General features: G+C 41.3%; 1 protein-coding gene across 11 annotated transcripts in view; it reads left to right on the top strand.

Moving 5' to 3' along the window:
• Positions 1–26965, top strand: part of GTDC1 (glycosyltransferase like domain containing 1) — a 340919-nt gene that overhangs the window by 83754 nt on the left and 230200 nt on the right. For 8 of the 11 annotated variants that reach the window (XR_009558256.1, XR_009558255.1, XR_009558254.1 and 5 more), the window contains exons 3-4: positions 8126–8293; positions 15002–15175. Coding sequence is in view for 7 of the 11 variants with exons in the window: in XM_060279574.1 (XP_060135557.1) it covers positions 8126–8293; positions 15002–15175 (342 nt within the window). In the remaining 4 variants the exon portion in view is untranslated. Of the gene's footprint in view, positions 1–8125; positions 8294–14368; positions 14398–15001; positions 15176–26965 lie in introns of all 11 variants that reach the window. The other 3 variants (XM_060279581.1, XM_060279585.1, XM_060279578.1) reach the window with 2 other exon arrangements.

The raw sequence follows: 26965 nt of genomic DNA, 5'->3' as shown, positions 1-26965 counted from the left end.
AGGTACAATACCTTACTCAGTAGGAATGGCTAGCGGTGTGCTGATATATGGTAGGGTTGGGATATCTGTGGCCTTCCAGATGTTTTTAGACTGAAATTCCCCTGATCCTCGACTAGTCGCCAACATGGTTGATGGAAGCTAGAGCTCAACAATATCTGGAGAACCACAGATTCCCACCTTCTGATGTAGACAGTGGTTTGGGATCATCACCTTGGAAAAGGATTACCAGAAAAATGGGCATGCTGGCAACTCGGGTTAGAGACCTTGATTAGGAATTGATGTTGCAAAGAAGAGCCCAGATGGTTTGGTTATTACTAAGTAATACAGACTTTGGTTGGTTCTGCTAAAGAAATGAAGTTATATTTCCATGGAGACAGTTTGGTTTGCTGGGTGTTGGTTGGACTCTACCCCCTTTTAAAGCATTCTCTTCATAGCATATAACTTCTCTGAAGTTTAGCTCCTAATCTGGGAGACAGCACTGTACATCTGTCAATGAATAGACATGACTCCTTCCTTGAACAATCTATTGACAAATGAAAACATTATTCTGTGCTTGTGTAAGCAGCAGGAGATTCAGCAAATTACAGGCATGTCTACTTTCTTAGGGCTAAACTTATCTTGAGGAAAGACAGTGTTAGAAACTGAGATTTGAAAGCTAGGAGCTAAATGGCACCTTAAACCTAGGTTGTGGGCGCAACAACGGAATGTCTAGGCACACTTTTTTAATAACAAGAATACAAAGCTGAAAATGAATGAACTGCAGCTAAAATATTATGTTCATTTTTCACATGGTCTAGTCTTTCCCCTGCCCACCCCGCTAATATTCTTAAGAGGGTATCTTCTCCAGGCTTCAGTAAGTAGCTGGAAGTGGGGAGGCAGAAAAAGATCCTCTTTTCCTTCCACTCTGCAGTTTTAATCTGAAATCTTAGGCTCAGTACTGCACCCAGAGCTCAGAAACTCCTCGCGCTAATGTAATTCCCAGTCACAAAATGCACCTAGAACAGTAGAAGTTTGGAACACTAAGGGAACCCACTTGTTTTCCCAAACTAGAACAAATTGTAAATTGGCTGTTGTAGTTGGTAGGAATTTTAATAGAACATCTTGAAAAAGATCAGAATTTGAGCAACAAATTGGGAATTCTGCACCTTGAATTTATAAAATTGGAAAAAAACCTTTTTTTTAAGGGACAGTATTTATATCTACAACATAATTAATACTGTTGCATAGGCTTGTTTTTAAGGTGTATTTTTGAAAGACATCTAAACAGTTTGCATTGGGAGAAACATGCACATGAAAGCTCACACCAAACATGCACACGAAAGCTCAAAAGCTCACACCAAACATGCACACGAAAGCTCATACCAAAATATAAACTTAGTTGGTCTTTAAGGTGCTACTGAAGGAATTTTTTTATTTTGCTTCGACTCAGACCAACACGGCTACCTACTTCAGAACAGTTAATGATAAATTGCTACGGCATTTTTCTCCTATAATACAAACAGTTTTTGAACACCCCACTGGGTCTCTGTATTCTAGCTATGTATGCCCCCAATTTGCTTTTATTGAGAAGAGCAGATCAGCACCTGCATTCCAGCTGCTTTGACTATCAGGAACCAGTCTGCATGGTATGGAAGCCCTTGCAGCGCCTCCCCTTCCTGCAACCTGGTGGCAATGTAAGACACATTTGCTAGTGCCCCTCTCCAAGCTGCAACAACCGTTGTATAATGGGAGGTTATACAAGGTGGGGCATGCAGGAACCTTATGCATGGTCTCAGGCTTTTCATGTTACCAAGACAAATATGGAAGCATGGGAAGCCCATTCTGCAAGAATTAATAACCAGGACTAACTGGATGCAGTAGTTTCAGGTGTCCATAAGAATGCATGTGAAGGTCATTTAAGATGCCTGTTTGTTTCCAGTACAGTGCACTGCTTTTGGGTCGCTACAGACCCATTGTGGCTGGAGTTCAGAAGACAAAACATTATCAGTGCATTGACAATGGACAGTATGTCTCCTTATAGAGAGAAAATGGGTAAAATAAGCATTCACTCAATGATTTATCAAATTGCTTTTTGGGGGATGACACCAGTTCACATTCTAAAATGAATGAATGAGTTGCAATCCTAGATATTTGCTAGTTATATATTAGTATGTACATATAGTAATTACATTGAGAGGAAAAATATTTTTTCCCATAACAATTAATGTTTGTAAATGTTTATGGAAGTACATAACAAATATAACAAACACATGGACTAATTAAGATGAAAGGGATGACAGCCCTTGTGGCTTCTTCTGAAAAATAAAGAACATTACAATAGTAAGACTTAATTATTTCTGTAAACATTTCAAATTAGTTTCTGTATAAAAACTGAATTTATAAAGTAGTTTATATCGTCTCAGCCTTTTGACATTTGTACATACTATGTCAAGAATAAATTAGTCCTCATTTTTTATTTATTATATATTCTAATATATTATCATTTATTGCTCTATATCTTTGTTTGGATTTTTAAAGTTGCTTATTGTTGAAGCACAAATGAAAAAGCTTTTTGTTGTGATTTATACATTCCCTTCGCATACAGTATCAAAATATAACTGTTACATGTTGATTGAATATTAATATATAATAAATAATTGAGTATTAAAGTAAGTAATCTGTTATGTTTTATGCATGAATAATGCTAGCTGATGAATAAGTACTCCTCCCCCCCCCCTAAAAAAAACAAAGCAATCAATTGACCCATTTCTTTAGTTTGGCATCCTGTTCATATGTGGGGAGACAGAGTATTCGTCAGTAGTCTCAATCCTCTTAACTATATGTTGCCAATTATCAGGTGTCAAATAATACATTTTATTTTACATTCTATGGAAGGGGTGAGAGAACCTGTACTTGTCGCCAGTTCAATCTGTTTGGATCCACTCTGATATAAGACCTAGTAAAGTTGCCATGGCTTCTCGGTTCACAGCGAAACCTGCAGCTGGCAACTTTGCTTCTATCCATTTCTTGGTAGAGCAACAGCAGATAAGCAGAAACATTCCTGACAGCCGCAGTTCATAGGTTTATTGTTGTAGCGAAAGGCCATTACAAATATGTAGCATTAGTATTAATAAAATAATACAGAGCATACACCCACAATATAAGCCAACATACAATATACAGTGTAGGTCAGGCTTCCCTTTCAGAATAAAGGAAAGAGTTATATTTGGCAAGCATCTCATTGCCAGAAGATCATGCACCTGTTTGCCAAGAATTGGATGGGTCTTTTATAGCTGCAGCTGTGTAGAAACCAGTGCGCCCAAAGCCATTCCATAGGACTGAGCCACCAAAAGTCATGCTCAACCTTCACCAGCCCTGGGGCAAAATGGGGAAATCGTTCACCGTAAATGCTGAGTTATTTTGAAGTTTACATTCTGCAGACCAAAGGGGCAGGCAAATATGTATTCAGACTTATGTGTATCTAATACATCGCACATGTGCCTAATGGCTATGAAAGTCTCAAACAGTTCATTCACTCACATGTGAGTTTGGCCTACTCTATTTGTTCCAATTATGGGCAAATTCGGGTTGCGCTGGGAAAGCATGTGGCTTACCATTGTAAAGTATTTGGCATCCTTTTGTGTCGAATATTTAGAACAGATGATCACTTAATAAATGTTGGGGTTGGTTTTTTTTTGCTGGGTAGCTTGTGTTTGCTAACATGTTATATAGTGTGCTTGTGCGTAAATGCACTGCGCATTAGCATATTGTAACGTTGATCAGGTTGGATAAGAATAATGTTAACGGCAGTTTTAAATTTACTCTTATTTTGTGAGATAACATGTTAATGATGTAGCTGTTTTAATTTGACTTTAGCAGACAGTTTAAATATAGGTTTCCCTTACAGAGACAAAAGTTGCAATTTAAAGCTCTTTGGTGGTCTAAAAACAGCTTAATTCTCTAGTAGCATGGTAATAAGCACTAATCCAGCTTATGCAGTGATTGTAGTATGTCATGTTTGTGAAAGATTGCCTAACTAGGCTTTCTCTGGGTTTTATGTAAAAAAAATTAAATGTAAAACCTTATAACATCTTTATGCTGAGACAAACTGTTCAATTTAACTTGCGCTCCAGCAGCAGCTGTCAGGAATTATCATGCTTCCTGCGTTCTTGGTATCACCTTGTGTCCTTACCTCCTAGATAGACTCTGTGGGATGATAAAGCTCACCTTGTTAGGATTTATTACTGAAATAATAACCCGAGGTAAAATGAAAGTTGATGTCACACGGAATGACAGCTGACATATATTTATGTCATGGGCAACATTATAATAATAAAACTTCCTTTCCCTTCCTTGGCACTAGGTGTTAAGTGGAAGTGTGCCTCATCATATCCTCCAGTGCCCTGCGTAGGGAGTCCATTAGACAAATACACGGTTCCTCTGTGGGCATGTTCACTGTAACGCGCCCTGTCAGGTGTTGTTTAAGCTTTAAACCGCGGCTCTGTGGCGGTACAAAACAGACCTATGGGGCGACTGTGCGTACGTTCTTATAATGTCATGAGATTTATTTTTAAAAAGAGCAGAGTTTTATCGCTTCAGTGGGAAAGTAAAATCTTTTGTAGCTGTGGTTTTGTAGTTATCTAGAGGTCCCATACAAGTAAGATAAGCAAAGCAAGAGTTAGCAATGAATGGCCACGGGACTTTACCTCAGAGGTGCTTCAACAGCTGCCAGCATATGGTTGAGAAATGTCACCGGGTTCTAGTATTATAAGGGAGAAGGGTGAGGAACACTGTCTCCACACCATTAATAATTTTATACACCTTCGTCATGTAGCGTCTTACTTGACCTTCTCTAATCTAAGAAAACCTCAAATATTGTAACCTTTCCTCATAGAGGAGTTGCTCCATCATCACCTACCATTTTTGTGAACCTTTTGTGAACCTCTTCCTGCTCTACAATATCCTTCTTGAGGCGAGTTGATCAAAACTGTACACCAGGCATAGGCAAATTCGGCCCTCCAGATGTTTTGGGACTACAACTCCCATCATCCCTAGCTAACAGGACCAGTGGTCAGGGATGATGGGAGTTGTAGTCCCAAAACATCTGGAGGGCCGAATTTGCCTATGCCTGGTGTACACAGTTCTCCATGTGCAGCTGCCCATTGTATAACGACTTTATAATACTGACAGTTTTATTTTCAGTCCCTCTCCTAATAATCCCTGGCATGGATTTTCCTGCCTTCCTAGTTGACACACACTAGTTTGACATCTTCATCAAGCTATCCATTACAACCCCAGGGTCTTGTTCCTGGCCATGGGTACATGGGAAGTTATGTGGGTTCTCTCCCCCCCCATTGTGCATTGCTTTAAACTTGCTTACATTGAAATGGATTTGCCATTTGACTGCCCATTTGTCCAGTTTGGAGAGATTCTTTGGGATATCTTCACAATCTTTTTGTTTTAACCCATTTGAACAATTTTGTGTCGTCAAAAAACGTAGCTACCTCCATGGTCACCCATTAGCCCTAGACTATTTATGAGCGAGTTGACATACATGGGTCCCTATACTGATCCTTGGGGGACTCTACTTTCTGCACCCTTCAATTGGACTATCCATTCCTACGCTCCATTTCCTGTTTCTTTCCAGTTACCAATCCACAACAGGACTTCTCCCCTCATTCTATGATTGCTGTGCTTCCTCAGAATTCTTTTGTGTAGTCCTTTGTTATAAGCTTTTTGAAAGTTTTAAGTACACGATGTCTACTGGATCACCAGGTTTTATGCTTGCCTTCTGGCCAAAAAAGGAGCATTAGGACCAGTGTTGGTAGAGCATGAATTAAGAAGTCCAATGTGACAGTGCCGAGTGCCCTGGAGTTAATGCTTGTTTTGCTTTCCCATTCTCCAAGCTCCTAACTCCAGGGCAGCCTTATACCAGCGAGAGGTGCTATGGGTTGTATCCAGTAAAATGTCTGTGGAATGGGGTAGTTGGATGCTGGCTTTACTGTTCTCAGTACCACCCCCCAAAAAACTTACTGCTGAATGGGGTGTACTGTGGCATAGAGTGCTGAGGGTGATGCCAGAATATGAGGTAGCATCACCCATGAGTGGTAGCCCCATTTACAAAAGGTGCGTCTTCTCAGTTTTCAGAGATTCCTCCGCATGACAGCCCATCCCCTTCAACAAGGCCCCTTGACACTTGGAAGATGCTTTTATGGGTGTTGCTTGGAAGAGGAGAAAATGAAACATAATCCTGCCCACTCCTTCTGTAGAGTTTTCTCCAGATCTAGCCGGATCCAATCTCTGATTTAGCCTTAATTTTAGAGGCAGTAAAGGTGGAGCTGTTGAGTTCTGCTTCTCTAGGTGTGAACTGGATGTTGTGGTAGCTAATAAGTTTTCTGGAAGGTTCCTCAACAATGAGCTGAGAGATAAAGAATACAATATTGAACCACAGTTTGCTTTCCTTATTAACACAAGGAGTGGGTTTGAAAGAGAATATGCATTGTGTTAGTGTTCCTTTGTGGTAAGAGGAAACGGGGTGTTTTGGGTCCGAGGTGACTTAGCTTCAACATAGCCACACTCTCCATCAATGACTTCTTATGCTATTGTTGGTTTTGCTATCAGATTTCTGTGAAAAGTACTTTCACCATGGATTTGCCTTAAATGTTAAGGCCCTCAAGGCAATACCTGGCCAGAGTTTTGTACTGTACTTGACAAAGGAGTGTTAACAGCCGGGAATATTCAGGTCATGTGTCTCTATGGAAGCTAACTGCTGGAAGATTGCTTCTTGATAAAGGACCACACAGCAATGTGTTGTTTAGGGGGGGGGAAACCATCAGACAAAGGAGTATGGAATATTCTCCCCACCCTAGCTCTAGCTGTAAAAGGTACAGGCAAAGGGACCCCTGACTATTAGGTCCAGTCATGACCGACTCTGGGGTTGTGGCGCTCATCTCGCTTTATTGGCCGAGGGAGCCGGCGTACAGCTTCCAGGTCATGTGGCCAGCATGACAAAGCCGCTTCTGGCGAACCAGAGCAGCGCACGGAAACGCCATTTACCTTCCCGCCGGAGCAGTACCTATTTATCTACTTGCACTTGACATACTTTCAAACTGCTAGGTTGGCAGGAGGAGGGACCGAGCAACGGGAGCTCACCCCGTCGCAGGGATTCGAACCGCCGGCCTTCTGATCATGTAATCTAGGGGTGTGGAGGGGGGGAAGCAGGAAGAGAACTGAGTTTCTGGGCTCTGCAAGCTAATAGACACTTTGGTGATTAGATGTGGGGCAGTAGCTCTGGTTGCTTGTTGAGATGTTTATTTTTAAATAAACTGAAATATTGAACACCCTAAGCTTAAAGTGATATTCTACCCAAAGAAAACTAAAGCACCACACCCCTGGAATTTCTCATTGCTTGGAGAAGAGTCGCCCATATGATACTAAGTACTACATTTGCATATTTCAATAGCCTTTTAAGTTTGTTTCAGGCAGCCAGGTTTACCATATGATCTGCACCTGTGTTGTATAATTTGAAGGCTGTGACAAAAGTCTTACTGACTGTTCCAAGCACTGTGGCAATAGATGGGACAGAATGAACAAAACAACAAATGCTATGGTGGATATTTAATATGAAAAAAAGTAGGGAAAAGAAATCTTAACATGAAAAATAAAAACCACAGTAGATATGTCTATTGCATAAATCAAAAGGCTTTATGTCATAACATGAGCATGTGCCACACCGGCTCATATATTGGATTTCAGTAGTTGGTTGCATAAAGAAGTAAAGTGTAATGAAACTGGCAAGCAAAGTATTCCCCAGTCAGCCTTATCTTTGTTCCATTTGTCCTTCAGACACAGCTTTTCTAGCGTTTTTCAATAAAACCCATCCAGCTCTCTCTCTTACTTTGCATCTCTCTGTAACTGAGCTGAGAAAACCAATGAGATTCAGTGCTTTTCTACTTGAGTCCTTAGCAGCTGTTTTTTAAGAGATCAAAACTTAGAATGCTGCTACATGGTATTAAGGCTTAGCCACTGATGTGTCCCTATAGAGGTTATGTTTTTCTTGTGGGGAGAGCGGTGGGAGGGAAAGGGTGAAGGGTGACACTTTTGAGCAGGCTTGTAGACAGTAAACACTACTTTCCTTGTTTCTTAGGATCCTCTTTGCAAGCTCAGTGCTTAACCTGACTGAACTCGTTGCCCTTCGGCCTGACCTTGGCAAATTGAAAAAGGTCCTTTACTTCCATGAGAACCAATTGACATATCCTGTCCAGAAATGTCAGGAAAGAGACTTCCAATATGGGTACAACCAGATTCTTTCATGGTAGGTGCATCTCTCATGCCCTTGTGTTTAATTGTTTTCTAGTATCTTCATGAACATACCTCCAGGGGTTCTTTTTTTTCTTTTTCTTTCAATAATATATATACACAGACATACACGGAGTCCTACGTGATTTCCAGTATTTGCAGACAGACAGATGCACACACAATTCAACACTGAAAGTATCAGGTTCATTAGTATATACAGAGTTGCTGAATGCCAAGTATACCTAGATACTATTATGAGTGTCTCATTGTACTCCAGTAAAATGCGCTGATTTCCAGTATATACCTCAGTGCTTTTGCTTTGAGAGCACTTAACAAAAGGGGCAGTTAATCAACACTGGCTCAGCAATAGCTTTTACTGCATCCAGCTGAAATTAAAATAGAGGTTTTCAAGGGAGTAAACAAAAATTAAAATGTACTGCGGCAATGTTTTTAGTGAGAGAGGGTAGTAAACATACCAGATAAATCCTTACGTTTCTTTCATTGCGTATTCACAAATTGTGCAGTGGTAAAACACCCAGACATTTAAAAGGCTGTGGCCCTTTATTGTTACTTAAAACAAACATATTTCCTGAATATAAGTTAATGAAAGAAGTTAATAACGGCTACACTGAAAAGCTTTGTGATTAGGCGTTATACAAACCTAAAGTGAAACTGCAAAGCTGAATTGGCTTGAATTGAAATAAATTCATTTACTTGGTCTATTTCACATATTTGTTATTAGAATTATTATAAGCATAGATTGAGCGTTTTAAAGCTAGATGTATAACATCTGCATCTTTGCATTGTAACTCAGATGAAAGACAAATAATGATCCCTATATACTCGAGCTTTTTGTAGCTGCCGTTCTGCTTTCATTTGCAAAATGCTTCAGTTTTGCAGTAGCAATATTCTGAGAATATAATGAAATGGCTTTGCCATGAAATGGTTCTTAAAAACAAATAGCAGCTTATAAAAAATATTCCTCATCATTGCTACTGGAAGAAATACATCATGAAATGTTAAACCATTCTCCCCCCCCCTCACTTTTACTTTTGAAGATGCTATCATTTCCTATATTATCTTTGGGTTTATGGGACCTTTCCAATGATTTAGCTGTATTAATGGTCAGAATTTGTATTTTGAAGTCATATAAACACTGGGAGTAATTCAATATGGCACAATTATGATCATTCCATCAGCAGAAGCAGACCTTCCCTTGCTCCTGAGCTGATTTGGGGTGTGGGAGGGCATGCAAGGGGAGGAGGGGGAAATACCCATTGTCCTACTGGGTCTCGTTCTGCTGGCTCCTGTTAGTGCAACTATTTAGCTAAATCCATCCCACGAGATCTGTTTCCTGAAATTCAGCTATACAGTGGGAGTGAATGAATGGGTGAGTGGAACTCCCATTCTGCCGATTAACCTTGGCAAGTGTAGGGGCTTCTTCCTTTAGGACAGGTGTGGGCAGAAATCACATTGCGGGCTAATGGTATTTCTCTGGGTGATTTACAGTACATCAACAGGAGTTTCTGACTTTCAGTTACAAATCAGACAGCTGAAATAAAGAATGTGTACAGGGAAACTATATGGGGATTTTGGTGTGAAAGGAGCAGAAGAAGTTCATTTCTTGACACTAAAAAAATAAAATCTTTGGGCTAAGTTGTGTGCTTAGAAGCAACCCCATTCCTTAATGGAAGGGCAGCATCCCTACAAACATTGTATAGGGTCATGAAACTGTAGCATTGGAAGAGACCAAGAGGGTCATCAAGGCCAACTCCCTGCAATGCAGGGCTCTTTCACCCAAAGTGGGGCTCATACCCACAACCCTGAATTTAACAGTCTCATCCTCAACAAACTGAGCTATCCCAGGTCTTGAGTAAGCATGTCACTGCATGTATATACCATAGTTTTCCTCCAGGCTTCATTCTGCACTTGGTTGTGGTGGGGTAGACCTGGGGTTCTTAAAAACCTCAAATATACCCTGTAAGTCCACCCCTGCCATACGTAATCAGCAGTGTGAGGGGATTCCCAATAAAAATTATCAGTGGCTGCTATATCGGGCACGGGCAGGGGTAAGACAGTATCTGCACATAAGCCAGGCTCTCCTTTTCCTTCTGTTGCATGCTCTTTGGCCTGGATGAGCCCTATGGAACATATTGTCCTGGGGAAAGCTCTCTAAATCTGCACTTGCTTAATTGCCTGCCTCTTTCTCATCTACTAAATAAGGAGCACTTTATCACACATCAGCTGCTGACATGTGTGGTCTGGTGGGTGCCTGTCCCTAGGGTTGGATTAAGACCTTCAGAAGCCCTCAGCGTTGGAAAGATTGTGGTGCCCCCTGTTCCGTATGGAACTCAAAATCGAAACAATACTAAACTATTAAAAATGTATCTTTCAAAATGACACTAAACTTACATGTATCCTGAAATACCAGTAACTATCAAGCGCAACACATGGCAGGATCCGATTTCCTGGGATTATTTTGATCTGTGGTAGGAGGACATATCTGCTGGTATAGGTGGGGATAAGTAATAAAAAGAGAACAGAAAAATAGAGGAGGAGGAGGAGGAGGAAGAGGAGGAGGAGGAGGAGGAGGAGTAGTAGTTACTATTATTAAAATTTGTATACCACCCTATACCTGCAGGTCTCAGGGTGGTTACAACATGAAATCACAATATAGACTTCTGGTGTGCTTATGTCTCTCTGGATTGAAACCATCACTCCTAAGACACAGCATCTTAGCAGTGTATTTGCTCAGAAGCAAAACAGACAGGGTGTTTTTAAACACATTCTATAAAACTAATTGCCTTCTTTGCTTATGTATCGGTATTTCTGGCCTCGTGGCAGGAATTTTAATTGCAAAAGGAAATGCAAACTTTTTTATCCTTTCATTCTTTTTTATATACCGGTATCTCCCACAGGATAGGTCCCTTTCTTCTTTTAAATATATGTAAAATCCTGTATTTAACCCTGCTCCCATTTTAAATGCCTTGGGAGCATCATGTCCTCTCATACAGCGGTGGGCAACTTCAGACTTGGGAATCAAATGCTGCTCTTCAGCCCTCTCTGTTTGGCCCTGGGGATTCTCCATAGCTGCCAAGTCTCCCGTTTTCCCCGGGAAATCCCCGTTTTTCCAGCTGTTCCTAGCTGAAAAAACAGATTTTTTTGTTTTCCGGTTTATTCTGGTGTGGCAGCCATTTTGGAACTGGGTGGAGCATGCTCAGAAGCGACTTTTGATGCTGCTCTGCCCAGTTCCAAAATGGCTGTAGTGCGACTTCTGACGCGGTGGCCATTTTGGAACTCGGCAAAGCAGCATCAAAAGTCACTTCTGAGCATGCTCCGCCCAGTTCCAAAATGGTGGCAGCGCTACTTCCGGCCTGCTATTTCCGGCCCGGTCCCTTATTTCTCTGACAGCAACTTAGCAGGTATGGGACTCTCCCCAGGCCACACACTCCTCTCTAGCCACACTGGCCATGCTTTGCACCTTGCTTAATTGTCTAGAATATGTCCTTAACTCTAATGGTGCTCCTTGTTTTCTGGGATGGGGGATAGAAAGAGGTATGTGACTGTATCTAGAGACTAGCCTAGGTTACAAAGGCCAAATTAAGTTTTGCCTGTGGCCCTGCCACCTCTGGCCCCTGGAAATATGCCCAGAAGAAAATGTGGCCCTCAGGCTGTGAAAGAATACCCACCTCTCTAATAGTTAAGGTGAGTGGGTAGTTCTGGGCTGCCCAGTAGGAGAGCAAAATAGAAAAAACCTGAAAAATAGAAAAAAATAGAGAAAACTGTGTTTCTGCATTCCTTTTCATCTAGGTCTTAATGGAGTGCATTCTCCACCGTCAGCCCAAATCCTGTCCCTTTCTCAGGTTCTCACGAATTGTTCTCTCATTTGGTGAAGAGCGGAAGGAGCCCTAATTGCTTAGTATCTTGGAATGGTGGACAGGGATGTCAAATTATTATCCGGAGACTCTTGCCATCAGGAGGATTTAGAATGTCATAGGAACATCTGGGACTGAGTGTTGGGCAGCCAACACCAAACCCAGGCAGGGTAGCCCAATAGCATAATTGGGATAATTCAGAATACCCCATAGCATCTTGTTATGGGTGTCTACTTATATAATTCCGTATTCCATATTAGACGCTTTAGGGAGCCAGGTGCTAGTGTGGGAGATTTCAGCAATGAGAAACCTTTATACAGAATCTGTTTTCCCTTAAGATATATGCTAAGTAAGCATGTGTTATTCCACCCCTCCATTTAATTGATTGAATTTAAGTGCTTGGGTTTCTATTTTGGCAATCACACACAAAACTATAGCCTACAGACAACAACAACAAATATTTTAAAAGTGTGGTTCAAAAAAGTGTGACTGCCTGTCACAAAGTTTTGACAGAAATAACTTTTGTCCCTTTTGTTCCCAGCTATTAGTTAAAAGCAAAAGAAATAGGTTAGCTCACTGGTTGTCATAGCTGAAAGAAAACATAGCTGAAAAAAGTGTTTGGAAAAATGTGAGATTTCAAAAATGGTTCCACTCCAGTTGTTGAGCTGAAAAGCATTAGAGTTCTGTTCAAATATTTCCTTGCTTTTCCTGCTGAGTCCTGCTGTTTTTCTGGGCAGTGTCAGTTTTCTATCTTGTCTATGAAGCAGTGAGAAATAGGAGGAGGAATGATTTTAACCCTGTGTTAGATAGTGATAACTGGTAGACTGGTAGATAGTGTACACACTGGGAAAGGGGTGGTGATAACTGAGGGCTGTGCCTGTTATCCCCAACCTCTTTGGGTTGATTGTAAGAAGTTAGGTAAAGGCTTGTGTATGCAAGTGCCAAATAAGAGACCCATGCTGTCCAGTTTTGCATAGTATGGATTGTTACCTGCAGAGCTGCTGTGCCTTGGGATATTCATGCATTGTCTCCTTTGCAGAAGTGATCATTTTAAGTCATAGTTTGTTTACCCAAAAGGTGATTTGTTTGAACATTCAACCCAGCCTAGGAGACTAACTGTGGTTTATTTTTGGCCTACAACCCTTGGTTTGTTTTAACCATAGTTTCACATTCTCTTTGAACTCCAGCCTTGCTTACCATGGTTTGGCCACCTTACCCCAGTTCACCATCAAGGCACAAGGAAGAGCAGCTGAAAAAACAAACTAAGCTTTGGAAAAAACAAGCCATGACTTGTTTGTTCTTCTCCAAGACAACTCATGGATTAATGAACAAACCATGGTTGAAATAAGTGATGGCTTAGCATTATGCATGAACACAGACTATGTATGGAGGTCAGGAGGAAGCTCGGGACACTTAGCTCTTGTCCATCTAGGTCAGTAGTTGACAGAGTAAGAAAACCAACTTGCCCTGAAACTTTCCTTAATTTCTATTGCTATTGGTTGAAATTTGTTACCATTTGGGGGGGGGCTGTGCTGAGAAGTTGTTTATGGTATTGTTGGTTTAAGGTTATGAAAAACTTTAGCTGCAAAAAAAGATCCTGTTAAGATTTGCTGGAAGGAGTGACATACATGGTCCTTTAAGTCTGAATTGATTTTAAAATAGTTAGCTTGGTTTGCTCAGCTTGAAAATATTTCTGACTTCTCTAATGCACATAAGAATTTGGGGGTAGTGTAGTGCAGTGGTTTAAGAGAAGCTCTTTTCGGGTGTTATGGTTAAAAAGGGAACATAAATATATTAGTCTCAACTCTAATAACCCCACATGCACTGTCCCCTCCTCCCAATACTCTGCCCTGACTCAATGCCAAGGATGCAGGTTTGATCCCCATGTGCATTGCCGGAATTGGACTATATGATCCTTAGGATCTCTTCCAACTATGATTCTATGACGCTCCCAATTGAACAGGAAGGTCTGAGGGAGCTTCTAAGCACATTGCGGTAGATGTAATTCGAAGCCTCAGCACAATTGGGCATGCTGATAAGGCAATATTCCCGATCATACAGAGGCAGCATTCAGTTGATTGAGCTTAGAACCCCCTTCAAACCTTCCAATGCAGTCAGATCAAGGGTGGAGCACACAGGACCAAGTGCATACGTGGATGCGGGGCTGGAGATGAGATGATACACACTTCCAACTCATGTTTACATTTCCTTTTCAGCAACAACATCTGATTAGTGATCGAATGAGGTGAGCATTGAGACATCCCTCATTCAAATATATTCTCCCACCCCAGTCATGGTCTCACTTGGTGGCCTTTGGCAAGCTGCATTTTGAGCTGCAGCCTGTAATGCAAGGGTGCTAATACCAGGCTGATGTATGGACAAGTTAGGTCATATATGTAGCATTTTGCCCATGTAGGAAAAGGCACCCTGGATACTAGCTTGGGTCCAGAGAATGGTAACAAAGAAAGCACATTTAGTGCTGTTCCACAACCTCTTGTGCAAGGCCTAGTACAAGATTTATAGTAGTTCAGCATTGTTTCAGGGTCAAGGTTACAGTACTGTATAAGAAAAGGCCAATAGGTAAAACAGCAAAATGCAGTAAGTGAACTCCAGTGGGTCATAAAAACATATTGAAAGTGAGCTTGCAAGTCTTGAGAACAAGGGAATGTTTGCCCAAGAGGTTGTGACCATGAAGGAATTCTCTGGAGATTACTTTTGTCTGTAAAAACAAACCTTCTGTTCTTGGAAACAGCCCTTCTGCTAGCAGTAGGACACCTTTAAGATGTATTAAATAAATTGATGAGATGTGTTTAATAAATGGATGATTTTGCTCTCTTTTTTCCCATTAGTTTGGTTGCTGACGTGGTGGTGTTCAACTCTGCTTATAATATGGAGTCATTTCTAACATCTATAGGGAAGTTTATGAAGCTGATGCCTGACCATAGGCCTAAGCATCTGGAAGAGTTAATTAGACCAAAATGCCAAGTCCTTTATTTTCCAGTGATGTTCCCTGATGTGAGCAGGTTGGTGGCTTTTGAATTTCTTCTCTCTGTTCTGTGCCATTCATGTTTTCTCAGTTCTCTTTATACTGGTGATTATTACCTGGAATTTTTGCATGGCTTGTACATCGGAAAATCAGAGGACATATTACACTACTGTTACATTTTCTCATTCAGAACTCAATAACAGAAGAATATCAAGTGACTTAGCCAGGACTACTTGTAAGAAATGCCATCTGCGCCAGTCCTGCTGACAATCAGTACATATACTGAATATTTGATTGGGCCAGGCACCAGGTTACCTTTGAGTTCCTGAGATATAAAATTCTCCCCCAAAGAAGCACATGCATTACCTTCCTTCACCACCACCCCATAGTTGTTCATTTACACTTTACCTTCTTCACTTTCACACTTCCCCATCTCTATCCACTTCTGAAGTTGCTCTGAAATCATCTGATCCTACTTGTTTCAAGGTGCAATGAAGCTGGGGGTGGAAGAGGTACCGGTACTTTTCTTGACAGTAGGAATAGTATTTCACTCCAGGACACATTACCTGACCGACTTGATTAGATTTCTATTTTGCAAATAGCTATGGCCCAATTTAAAGGAGGCACTGCGATTGGATCTCCTTTTGTGGTGGTTGTTTTAAAAAATTCAAAGCAGCCACAGGAGAGCCCAAATTGAATTGGAGGAGTGGGGCTGGGTGTGTGTAACCATCCTCTTCCCGATACTTAGTTTTATCTGCCTGCTTTTAGTGTGTGTGATACTAAGAATGCCTAACATTCAGTGGAACCCGGCCTGTCTCTTTGTGAGCCTTCTTATTGGGAGGAGGTAAACCCAGAACTGTGAGTCATACAGAGACATAATGAGCAGCCTCTTTGGAGATGTAACTGCTGCTTCTCCAAATCTGGTAGCAGGTGATGTGCAAGACCTTTGCCTGAGACCCCTGAGAGCTGCTGCTAGTCACGGTAGACAATACTAGAAGGTCTACCTGTCCTCACATCTGTATACCTATATTTTGAGATCATCATCACCAGAGGCTGTTCTCTGTTCTCACATTGAGATATGGTGGGTGGCTACTGGTAGAAAGGTATTGTCAGTGCTCCTCAGAAAGGAACATGTGGCACCCATTCTGATATCTTTTCTGGTGCCAGAAAAGGACCTTTTTTATTTTATCAGGTGTTGATCTGTTTTATTTTCGCTTATATATTGTTTCTGATACCTTAATATATTTGCTCTTTGTGTTTTAAATTATTTTATTGTAAGCCCCCACCCTGTGGAAGTTCCTTGAAAGGCAGGCATAAATCTTCATAATGAAATACACATACTGTATAAATAAATATTGGACTAGATAGACAAATAGTTTGATTGATATAAGGCAACTTCTCATATGTTAGTTCCTAGTTCGGAAATGACTGTGTTACACTTTTTGGAAGTGTAACAAATTTACTTTGCCTTATAGTTTAGACAAGGCGCTGCCAGCGACTTTATATACGTTGGTTATTTTTAATGTGATTTCTTATTACCGTATTTAAGAAGTATCCTTTCTAAATTGAATACTGCATTGCAAAATAACACACAGTTCATATTTCTTAATGTATTTATTTGAAAAAAAAACACTGGTTTTTGTTCAGGAGTTAATATGAAAGTTACATGTACCCTTAAAATCTCAGTGTATTTTATATTGCTTGACATTGTGTAAAAACTATTGGATGGAATCCAGAATAGTGTGAAAGGACTGCACCTTCCTCTTGTCCTCTTGCAGCCACTTGCCCACCCCAAATCTGTTGTGGAAGGGCTCCTGACACCCCAGAATACATTTTGAGGGTGTGTGGAGGGCTGTACCAGGATGGGGGAAAGAGGAAAATGAAGACTTGCTGTATGCTTATACATGAACAGGGTTGGATACAGCCCCTTGTGTTTAGAAACCAATTATGGTTCCTGGCTCTAAATAAAAATTAACATCAGCCCAAGATGCCAAGGATTTAATTCTTACCAAGAACAACAATTCATGACCCAAGTTGTGCATTTTCAGCTTCAGCTACTGATAGTTGCTGTTATTCCCCCCCCCCCCCCCAATCATGTGTTAAATAAATCTCAAATGCACCTGTGGCAATTGAATGCAGTTTATTAATTTACTCTGTATTACTGCAGTGAAATCTAGCTGAATGGAAATGGAGGAGAAAAAGGTTAAGAAATATCATGGCCAAACTTAGATTCATAAAGCAAGCTCTTCGCCCAGAGTGGTTTTCGAGTTATTTTCAAATGGTAATTTGCTTTATCCAAACCAAACTCATACAGTGTAAGTAAGTGATTATTTGCATGACTGACAGTCATTTGAATGCCTGCAGTCTTTTAAAAATGCATAATTTTGCAGAGATGTTGGGGTGGGGGAAATATGAACAGCAGAATAACCAAGGTGATTTCTCTCTCCTCTCCTTACTTTGACCTCCTTTTTAGTTTTTATTGCTGTTAACATGATTTTCTTTGTATATGGGGAAGGAGATGAACTGAAAACAAAATAAGGCAGCACCATTAAGGATATGGCCATGATTTGTAAAAGAATCTCCATTTTATGTTAATATTGTGTCTGTAAAGAAAACACACACCACTCTCTCTCTCTCTCTCTCTCTCTCTCTCTCTCTCTCTCTCTCTCTCTCTCTCTCTCTCTCTAAATTGGCCCTAGGTGTCGGCTACATAGCTGGAGCAGCATATAGCATTTCACTTAAGAAAATCAATTTTGTTTGTAGCTTTTCTTAACCAAAAATCCACATGTGTCCTAACAGAAAAGTTGTTGTGATAGAATAGGAATGTAATGTTTACAGTTGTACCTCCGCTTACGTATCCCTCCGGTTGCATAAACTTCAGGATACGTAAGCGGCAAACCGGAAAGTATATTTCTTGGTTTTTGCCATGCGTGCATATGCAGAAGCAGTCTCTCCGGTTGCGAAAATCTTGGGATCCGGCCAGACCTCTGGAACGGATCCTGTCTGCAACCGGAGGTACCACTGTACATAGAATTGAATATTCAACAATGCACCAAATATTATTTGGCTGATTGGAATTGGTGTGGCAGTGTGGAAACAGATATTCCATTTTGAGTGAAAAACATTTGAATGTGTATATTACTTTCCTTTCTTTTTGGGGAAGTTAGGGCTCCCATTGGTGGTAGTTACTTCTGCTGCATCACTGTATTTTGCAATAGAGATGCTGTTGGATTTTTATTTTGAAACCCTTAAGTTGAGTCTTTAGCAGACAATTTTCATTTGCTTATAATTAAAGATACATATTTTAACCAATATATTTAAAATAATACAAAATCAATACATTTAACCAAATATTTTTCTCAAATGTTCAGGATAGTGAACAAAATAAAACAGGATGAAACATGAAAACTGTATAACATAAAACAATAGCAAGATGAGAGAAGAAATAGCAATTGACACTTAAGGTTTAAATCACAAATCAAAAATAGAAAACCCAAAAGAAATTGTACCAAAAAGAAAATTCAAGGCTAGTGTGGTGTAGAGTGTTGGACCAGAGTTCAAATCCCAACTCAGCCATGAAGTTCGCCAGGTGACCTTGGGCTAGTCGCTACCTCTCAGCCCAACTCATTTGCAGGGTTGTTGTGAAAATTAAATTAAAAAATCCTTCCAGTAGCACCTTAGAGACCAACTAAGTTTGTCATAGGTATGAGCTTTCGTGTGCATGCTACTGGAAGGATTTTTTAATTTTGTTTTGACTGTGTCAGACCAACACGGCTACCTACTTGTAACTTGTGAAAATTAAATGAGAAGACTGAGAACCTTGAACTCCTTGGAGAATGAGGTGGGATATACATTAAATAATAAGTCAGAAATAAAATATTTTCTGTTGAGGAGAGGATTCCTGAGACAGGGAAGCACCCCATTGTGGGTCTACTGCCCACCTCTCTGAAGATTGGGGAAGCTGACAACAGGAAGCCCTAGCAGGTTCACGTCGGAGAAATTGGTCTTAAAAGTGCACTTTTAGATTCAATAGGTGTTTTGAGTCGTTTTCAAGGCACTATGTAAGGATCACTCAAACTCTGTTTTTGGCCAGCAAAATTTCCATAACTTTTATGGGAGATGAGATACCTCATGTATTAGATGGTCTTCTGTGGATTCTCACTTTATCTCTGAGTGATATTTCTGTGTTCACAGATGTATTCTTAGTCTGCATGGCTTCTTTGCACATCTTTAGCTACCCTAGCCATCACAGGCCAGATTTGAAAAGTGGGTTGTGCCACCCACTGGATGATCAATCACCTGATGTCACAGTGAGGATCATCAGGACTTCATAGCACCATGCACCTTCTTTTTTTGCAACTTTATCAGACATGATCCCATGAACTATAGCTGGATTTTTAGATGGATTGCCTTTCAGAGATGTTTCTATCCCAGCTGAAAAGTTTCACAGATATGCGCCCACATTAACCCAGTAATTCCATAGAGACAAAAGGTTACAGCAGAACTTGCCATTATTTAGGGTAGGGGTAGCTAATATGGTCACATCCATACATTGGTGGACTACAGCTCCCATCAGCCCCAAGCAGCATGGCAAATGATTCAGGATGGTTGAAAGCGCAGTCCATCAACATCTGGAGAGATTGCCATTATCTGCCTCTGATTTAGAGCATTCTTGGGATTCATTTAGAAATCTAGGGGCAGCCACCCAAGCTTTTTTGCCACTTGAAGTGGAATGGCTTGCTGCCGGTGTTGACAACTTACTTGTCTGTCCACTGCTGCATGGCACTGCCACCTTCTCTGCGCAGGAAATTCTAGCAAAACTGTTCCACGGAAAATATGGTCCTTCATCACATGGATTTCTGTGAAGGGAGGAAGGTATGACACTGCTTCCTCCTTTACTAGTTGCTTTAAAATTTAAGTGCCTCAGATTTAAAATCTACATTAGCCAAATGACAGCACAGAATAACAGATAAAAAGGGAACAGATGGGAGAACTCAGGTTAAAAGTTAATGAGAGCTCCTTTCATTAACACATATTGTTGGTATTATATACAGTGCTTGCCTTAAATCCTAGAAAAAATGAGGAAATAGAGATCTCTTTTTAAACTATGGTTCTTTTATGGGAAGGGATAATAGGGACAAAATTAAGAAATACAGCTTTGGTATAGGTCTAATATAAGAGACACCCTGTCCTCAATAGTGAAAAATGCCTGAGATGATCCTGATTGAAGCAGCAGAATAAAATGGAGGAAGAAACACCATCAAAGTGGCAAACTGTGATACAGCAAGCATAGGCCAGATCAAGTGCAAATATTCCCCATTTTGCACATTGTGCCATTTGGCAAAGGGAGAACCCATAGAGATCAGTAAAGGTAAAGGTAAAGGGACCCCTGACCATTAGGTCCAGTCGTGACCGACTCTGGGGTTGCGCGCTCATCTCGCATTATTGGCCGAGGGAGCCGGCGTACAGCTTCCAGGTCATGTGGCCAGCATGTCAAAGCCGCTTCTGGCAAACCAGAGCAGCACACAGAAACGCCGTTTACCTTTCCGCTGTAGCGGTTCCTATTTATCTACTTGCATTTTGACGTGCTTTTGAACTGCTAGGTTGGCAGGAGCTGGGACCAAGCAACGGGAGCTCACCCCGTCACAGGGATTCGAACCGCCGACCTTCTGATCAGCAAGCCCTAGGCTCAGTGGTTTAACCACAGCGCCACCTGGGTCCCTATAGAGATCAGTACTCTCATGCAAATACAAAACCGGTCTTTGCATGCCCTGCCATCAATTCCTAATTTGTTGTTACCCTTATGGAAGAGATTGCTCTGTATTAGTTGCTTGTTTCTTCTTTAAAACATATTCTCACCTGGGGGGGGGAGTTTTTTGTCTGCTTTCCTTTAGCTAATGCCAGTAACTCAACTGAGGTCTTAGATTAGCCTTTCACTAGTTCCAAAATATACTGCAGTTGAATTCTCCATGCAACCTACTTAATTTTATTATGTTGGGTTCTCGTCATGTTGCATACAACGCATTCCCATAAAAGTTGCATTTTGTATTTACAGAGAAATTTCTCTTGAGAGTTAAGGTCTTGTAAAACATTCTTGTTCTACAGCATGAACGAATTATTACACTCTGGGGCATTAAAAGTGAAGTGTACTGAAGAAAAGAATTTTTTCATTAAAATGCCGTTTGTATTGATAAAACAGATTACTAGCATTTGATGAAATGTGAAACTTGGATCTGCCCCTATCACTAAATCGCCGGTAGGTTTATTTTGGCAGGAAGACTAGAATGTAATGTATATCAGGACCAATCATTATGCAGTACCTGTTAGTTTTGTATTCAATTAAATTGTGCTTCGGTAAAGTAGTTGGAAGGTTGTGGCGGGTGGGGTAGGGAGGGGAAAAAACCTTGCTTATTCTATCTATCTTGAAGTAGCAGAATGTAGTAACCAAGAATATTTGAAAAGAAAAGCTGTTGTGTTATCAGTTTTGGCACGGTCATTTATCAATCAGTATTTTAAACATTGACAAGTGGTAATTTAATAGGGAATGACCCTGTTGGCAGGAAGTTCTAATGACAGATGATGCAAACTCATTTATCACTATGGGGCTCTGCTGGCTTCTTACCTTTCTCAGTATCACAGCTCATATTTTCCAAGTCTGGGATGTGAGAAGCCACGAAGGGGAAAACCTATGGCAGAGAGCCTGAAGCCACTTCTCTCTCTCTCTCTCTCTCTCTCTCTCTCTCTCTCTCTCTAGTAGTTAACTCTTGATTTACACATGTTCTCATAGTGTGGATTGAACAGCCTGATGGTTTGATAACAATTTGAAAACATTGAATGTGTGCGTGTAATATCCTCTATTTAAAACTGATGTGCTCAGCACTTTTGCCATTGGGCCATGCTGGAAGCCTGAGCTGCCCTGACTTGTGAAGCGTCAAACCAGTTTGTGCATATGTGGGCATGGGCGTACCCAGGATCAAAACTAGGGGGGGGCAAGGGGAGGGGCCAAGGCACGGAAGGGGAGGGGCCACAAAGTGGGCGGGAACGGCGAACTCGCGCTCCGCCAGGCTGTGCCCCTCCCTAGAAGCAGGGCTGGTGGGCGGAGGCGGAGCCCAGCCCAGCGGAGCGCGAGTTCAGCGTTCCCGCCCGCCGCGCCGCGCTCTCTGGTTCCCCGCCGCGCTTGGCCTTGCCAGAGGGCGCGCCGGGGAGCTGGAGGGTGCGGCGCGGCGCGGCAGGAATGGCGAACTCGCGCTCTGCCGGGCTGTGCTCCGCCTCTGCCCACCAGCCCTGCTTCTAGAGTAGGGCAGCTGCCCTAACTTGCCCCGTGGTGGGTACGCCCTTGTATGTGGGGAGTGAGGGTGGGGAAGGACCCCCCCCCCAGCCTATGGAAAAAGTGAGAGGAAGGATACACCAAAAAACATGTCTCAGAGGCATCTCAAGCCTCAAGTCCTCTGGACCCTTTTAGTTAGTTATTGATGTTTATGTGCCTAGAACGTCGTCCTTGTTCAGGGGCCATACTAATCTTTGCTTTATTGTTCCATTTCTTAGTTGTATGTGCTGCTGAAACAACCACAGGCTCTGTTAGTGCAGGGAAACTGCTGGTGGCCAGGATGAGAGCAGCATATTGTTGCAAGCTGGGTTTTTTGTTTTAGTTTTAGCATAAACAGCCACTCTTCTTAGGTGACTTTACTCAAAGTTACATAATATGAGTAAGAATAATTTATTAATTATTTGCCGCCCATCTGGCTGGGCCACTCAGGGTGGCTTCCCTCAAATTATAAAACCACAGCAAAACATTGCACATTGAAAACCTCCCTATACAGGGCTAGGGCTGCCTTCAGATGTCTTCCAAAGGTCAGATCGTTGTTTATTTCCTTGACATCTGATGGGAGGGCATTCCACAGGGTGGGTGCCACTGCCAAGAAGGCCCTCTGCCTGGTTCCCTGTAACCTCACATCTCACAGTGAGTGAAATGCCAGAAGGCCCTCAGAGCTTGACCTCAGTGTCCAGGCAGAATGATGGAATGGAGACACTCCTTCAGGTATACCATACACGTGTCCTTTTTCATCTGGCTTGAGCCCACCCCCACCCCACCCCGGTGACACAGTGGCTCAGAGGACACTTTGATGGTGCACACGCTTCTGGAAAATGCCCCCATTTGGGGTACTCTCTGCCCCAGAACCATTTGTCTTTTGGTTCCTGCATTGTACTACTGCAAACGTTGAATGGTGTGAGGGTGGGGTGTTGAGTGCAAGAGGAGCTGCCTTCACACTGAACCTATGAAAATTTCTCACCTGTTCCTGAGTTAATGTTTACATTTATCACCTGTATTGGGCAGGCAGGGGATGCTTTCAGAAGTTATTATTTGCTCAATTTACTCAGTTGCTTTATTTTCAGTGTGCATTTTGAAGGTTGTGATCTTGTAGCAAAACTACATGTGTTTGAACAGATAGAGATCAGACATTCTTTAAGAATGAGGGGTTGGATACATCAGTTGGGGCGGGGTGTTACTTGGGATTTTGATTTTGTTGAAATTTGAGGGATTGAAATGTTTTGTATCCTTGCACATTCACTTCATGACCTTTACCTTAGTGTAATCTACCTTGACAAATCTTGGAACTGGTTTTTGAACTCTGGCTAAATTGGAAAGCATTTTGAGGGTTCATTGAGAACAGTTTCCCAATGGCAAATTTCTCTACAATGTGTCAGTGGCCAGATTGTTGGTAAATTCATTCCCTTCTGAATAAAAAAATAAAAATAATTTTTGCAGTACTTTTTAGTGTACAAAGTGCTTTACTATTCTTATCTTAATTGTGATTTATATTTAATTCAGCATTTTGCTTTGCCTTCTCTGGGCTATCAGTATGGATAGTTATCAGGCAACCATTTAAACGTTAAAACTCTGTGGGCGGCATTTTTTCTCACCGCTGACAACTGGATTTTGCAAAAGAAACTTGAGTTACTGTAAACATAGTGTAATGTACTTTTCTGGAAACCTGGACATAGGTGATAAGAGTGGGAGCTTTTGAAAATAGGAGCCTTATTTTGGTGTTCAGATGGAAACTAAGCTCCTGGGGTTGGGGCGTGGGAACCTGTCTATTTTGAGGTGCGGAGCACTAGAAAATCTAGCTAAGAGTTTTTTTGTTTTTTTGTTTGAAATGCTTGACTTTCTGCCTGCTTATATTTTATATATATATTACTGTTCCGAAATGCTTTTTACGATTTAAGTGCTTTAAAAAATATAAAACACTACATTTCTATATATTTATTTTCTGTATTTTTCTCTCTCTTTATTTTTTAATTTATATCCTGCTTTTCTATGACAAAGCCATCCTAAGGGCAGGATACAGTATATTATATTTTAAAAGAAAGCATAATAAAGGAATCTGAAATACAATCCACAAGGAATCTGCAGCATAATGAAGCACACCAAGAAGAATAGCTTAAATTAAAAGAGACAACAGCTGGTCACTAAGCTGTCCCATTGTGACTACCCATAATGCTCCCGTGGAGCATCAATCCAGGACAGGGCTGGAGAACCTAAGGCCCAGGGCCAAATGTGAGGCTCCTAGGCCACATCCATTCCCCAGCCATGCATTGTCTCCCCAGGCCTCAACCCTCACTATCCCTTCTTCACAATCTCCTTGAGTGTTTCTGCCTGGCTGGAATGTGTCTTCGACGTCTGATAAAGACTCTTATTTACCTTGGTGGAGGTGAGGGAGGTAGAATTTGGTCTACTGTACAAACCTAAAGCTTGCACCCATTGTCTACCCACTTTGGCTTGGCTCCTACCTACCACTACTTATCTGGATGATTGTACAGATGGGACTGTAGCCCTTGGGCTGAGAAAGGTTGGCCACCCCTGTTCCAGGATATTGTGAATATTTTAAAGTGGTGGCTTCTCAGCTTTCCACCATCACATCCTTGAGGAAAGGTAGCCTGAAGTAGACATTGAGTATGGTAGCCTCTTCCAGGACACTGGCTACTCAGTAGCCTCTCAGGAGTGATGGGTTGTCATTAGGCGTTTCTGCTTGAGTCTGGGCATTGGGGGAAATGCGAGACCATGAGTTTTTGTTTGTTTTAAATAAGGACTGGAATAATATTAGGGACCCTGCTGCCACTACATCTGAGAAGTGGCTCATGCAACAGCACAAAACTTCTTGCAATAGTTCATACTTGCTGCTTGTTCCTGAAGTGTAAAAGGTAAAGGTAAAAGGACCCCTGACCATTAAGTCCAGTCGCGGATGACTCTGGGGTTACGGCGCTCATCTCACTTTACTGGCCAAGGAAGCCGGTGTTTGTCCGCAGACAGTTTTTCCAGGTCATGTGGCCAGCATGACTAAGCCACTTCTGGTGAAACCAGATAGTAATATATCAGAGGAAAGTAATTGCTGTTGTTTTATGCACAGGGGAATGGGATAATGGTGGATCTCGTCTTTGGTGTGTTTATGCAGTATGGATACAGCAGGCTTTCTGAGAGATACAACAGTGTCTTATGGGCACTTTAAAGACTACCAAATATATTATGGCATCATCTGATACAACTTTGTCTTTGCAGTGTCAAAATTACATGGGTACCCCTCTGGGAACTTACGGCAGCTTGAAGCTTTTAGTTCCCCAAAGCATGCTAGGATTTTAAAGGTCATGCATAGCACCATGGGCAGTGCCTAATTTCTGTTTCACTCTCGTTCCAGAATTTTCATAGTATCGCTCTGGAAACACTTGCTCTTGTCTGTAATTGATGCTTCTTCACCATTGCTTGCACAGTTTGTTATACTGCTATACACAGAACACTAGAGAGAGATGGCATTTCTAATATTAGTTGACAAAAGCATCATACAGACTTTTTGGCTTTTCCTCAGACCAGATCCCTAATTGCCTTTTTAATGTGTAGCAAATGCATTATGCAAGTTGTTCACCTTTCAAGTCCTTGAACCACTTTACTTCCTCAATCCTCTGAAAGGAAATGGATCCTTCTTATAGTTATCTATTGTTGGAAGTTTGTTCCTGTATGCCCTTTTTTGCAGCATTCGTTTCTGTGCATTCCACATTGCAGTCCCTATGGAATGACTAGTGATTGTACACAAGTAATTCAAAAAGGCATGCAGACCGTATTTTACTGACCCGACTGCCTTAAGTGGTGGTGATTGTGGGGTGGTGGGGAGTTCTGTAGCTGTAATTATATACTGGTACCTTCAGGTGGAAAAGAGTGGAATAGCTTTGTACTTCATTATATGTGTATATGGCACAAAACTTCATTCAAACCTTTGAATTCTTGTTTAAGTCCTTGGACGCGGCCACAGTTTCTTTCTCATTGTTCGGGGAACATTTTGGTAAGCTACTTCTCAGTTGTGGCAGAGTAGTAGTGTCTCCACTGGGTTCTTAAAAAGTGAACTATTTCATGTTAAGCGTTTGCATTTTACAGCCTTAGACACTCTTATAGCTGCAGAATGGTTTTTAGAGTCCTCTATGTATGCACTGGAAAAATTAAATTTATTTCTTCTGGTAAATAATTTGGACTATTATTTTTCATTACTTCATTTATTAATTGAATGTTTACACTCCTTAAAATAGTAAACATCTGTAAGCAGTTTGCCATGAAAATAAGAATAAGAATGCAAACTGCAGTTAATAAAATTACATTAAAACTGGATAAAACATGGTAAAAACACAACTGTATATCACAAATAAAATGCGAGAAGTGTAAAAAAAATGATTTAATTGGTTAAGATTACCCAAGTTTTCCTGGGCTCTGACTCTTTTAAGTTTTTAAGAAGAATTGAAAGGTAATTACGGCCTCAGCTGCACAGATTACCCGAGGGAGGGCATT

This window comes from Zootoca vivipara, chromosome 1 (assembly GCF_963506605.1).
Source record: "Zootoca vivipara chromosome 1, rZooViv1.1, whole genome shotgun sequence".
NCBI lineage: Eukaryota > Metazoa > Chordata > Lepidosauria > Squamata > Lacertidae > Zootoca > Zootoca vivipara.
This window is presented reverse-complemented; position numbering and strand designations above follow the sequence as displayed.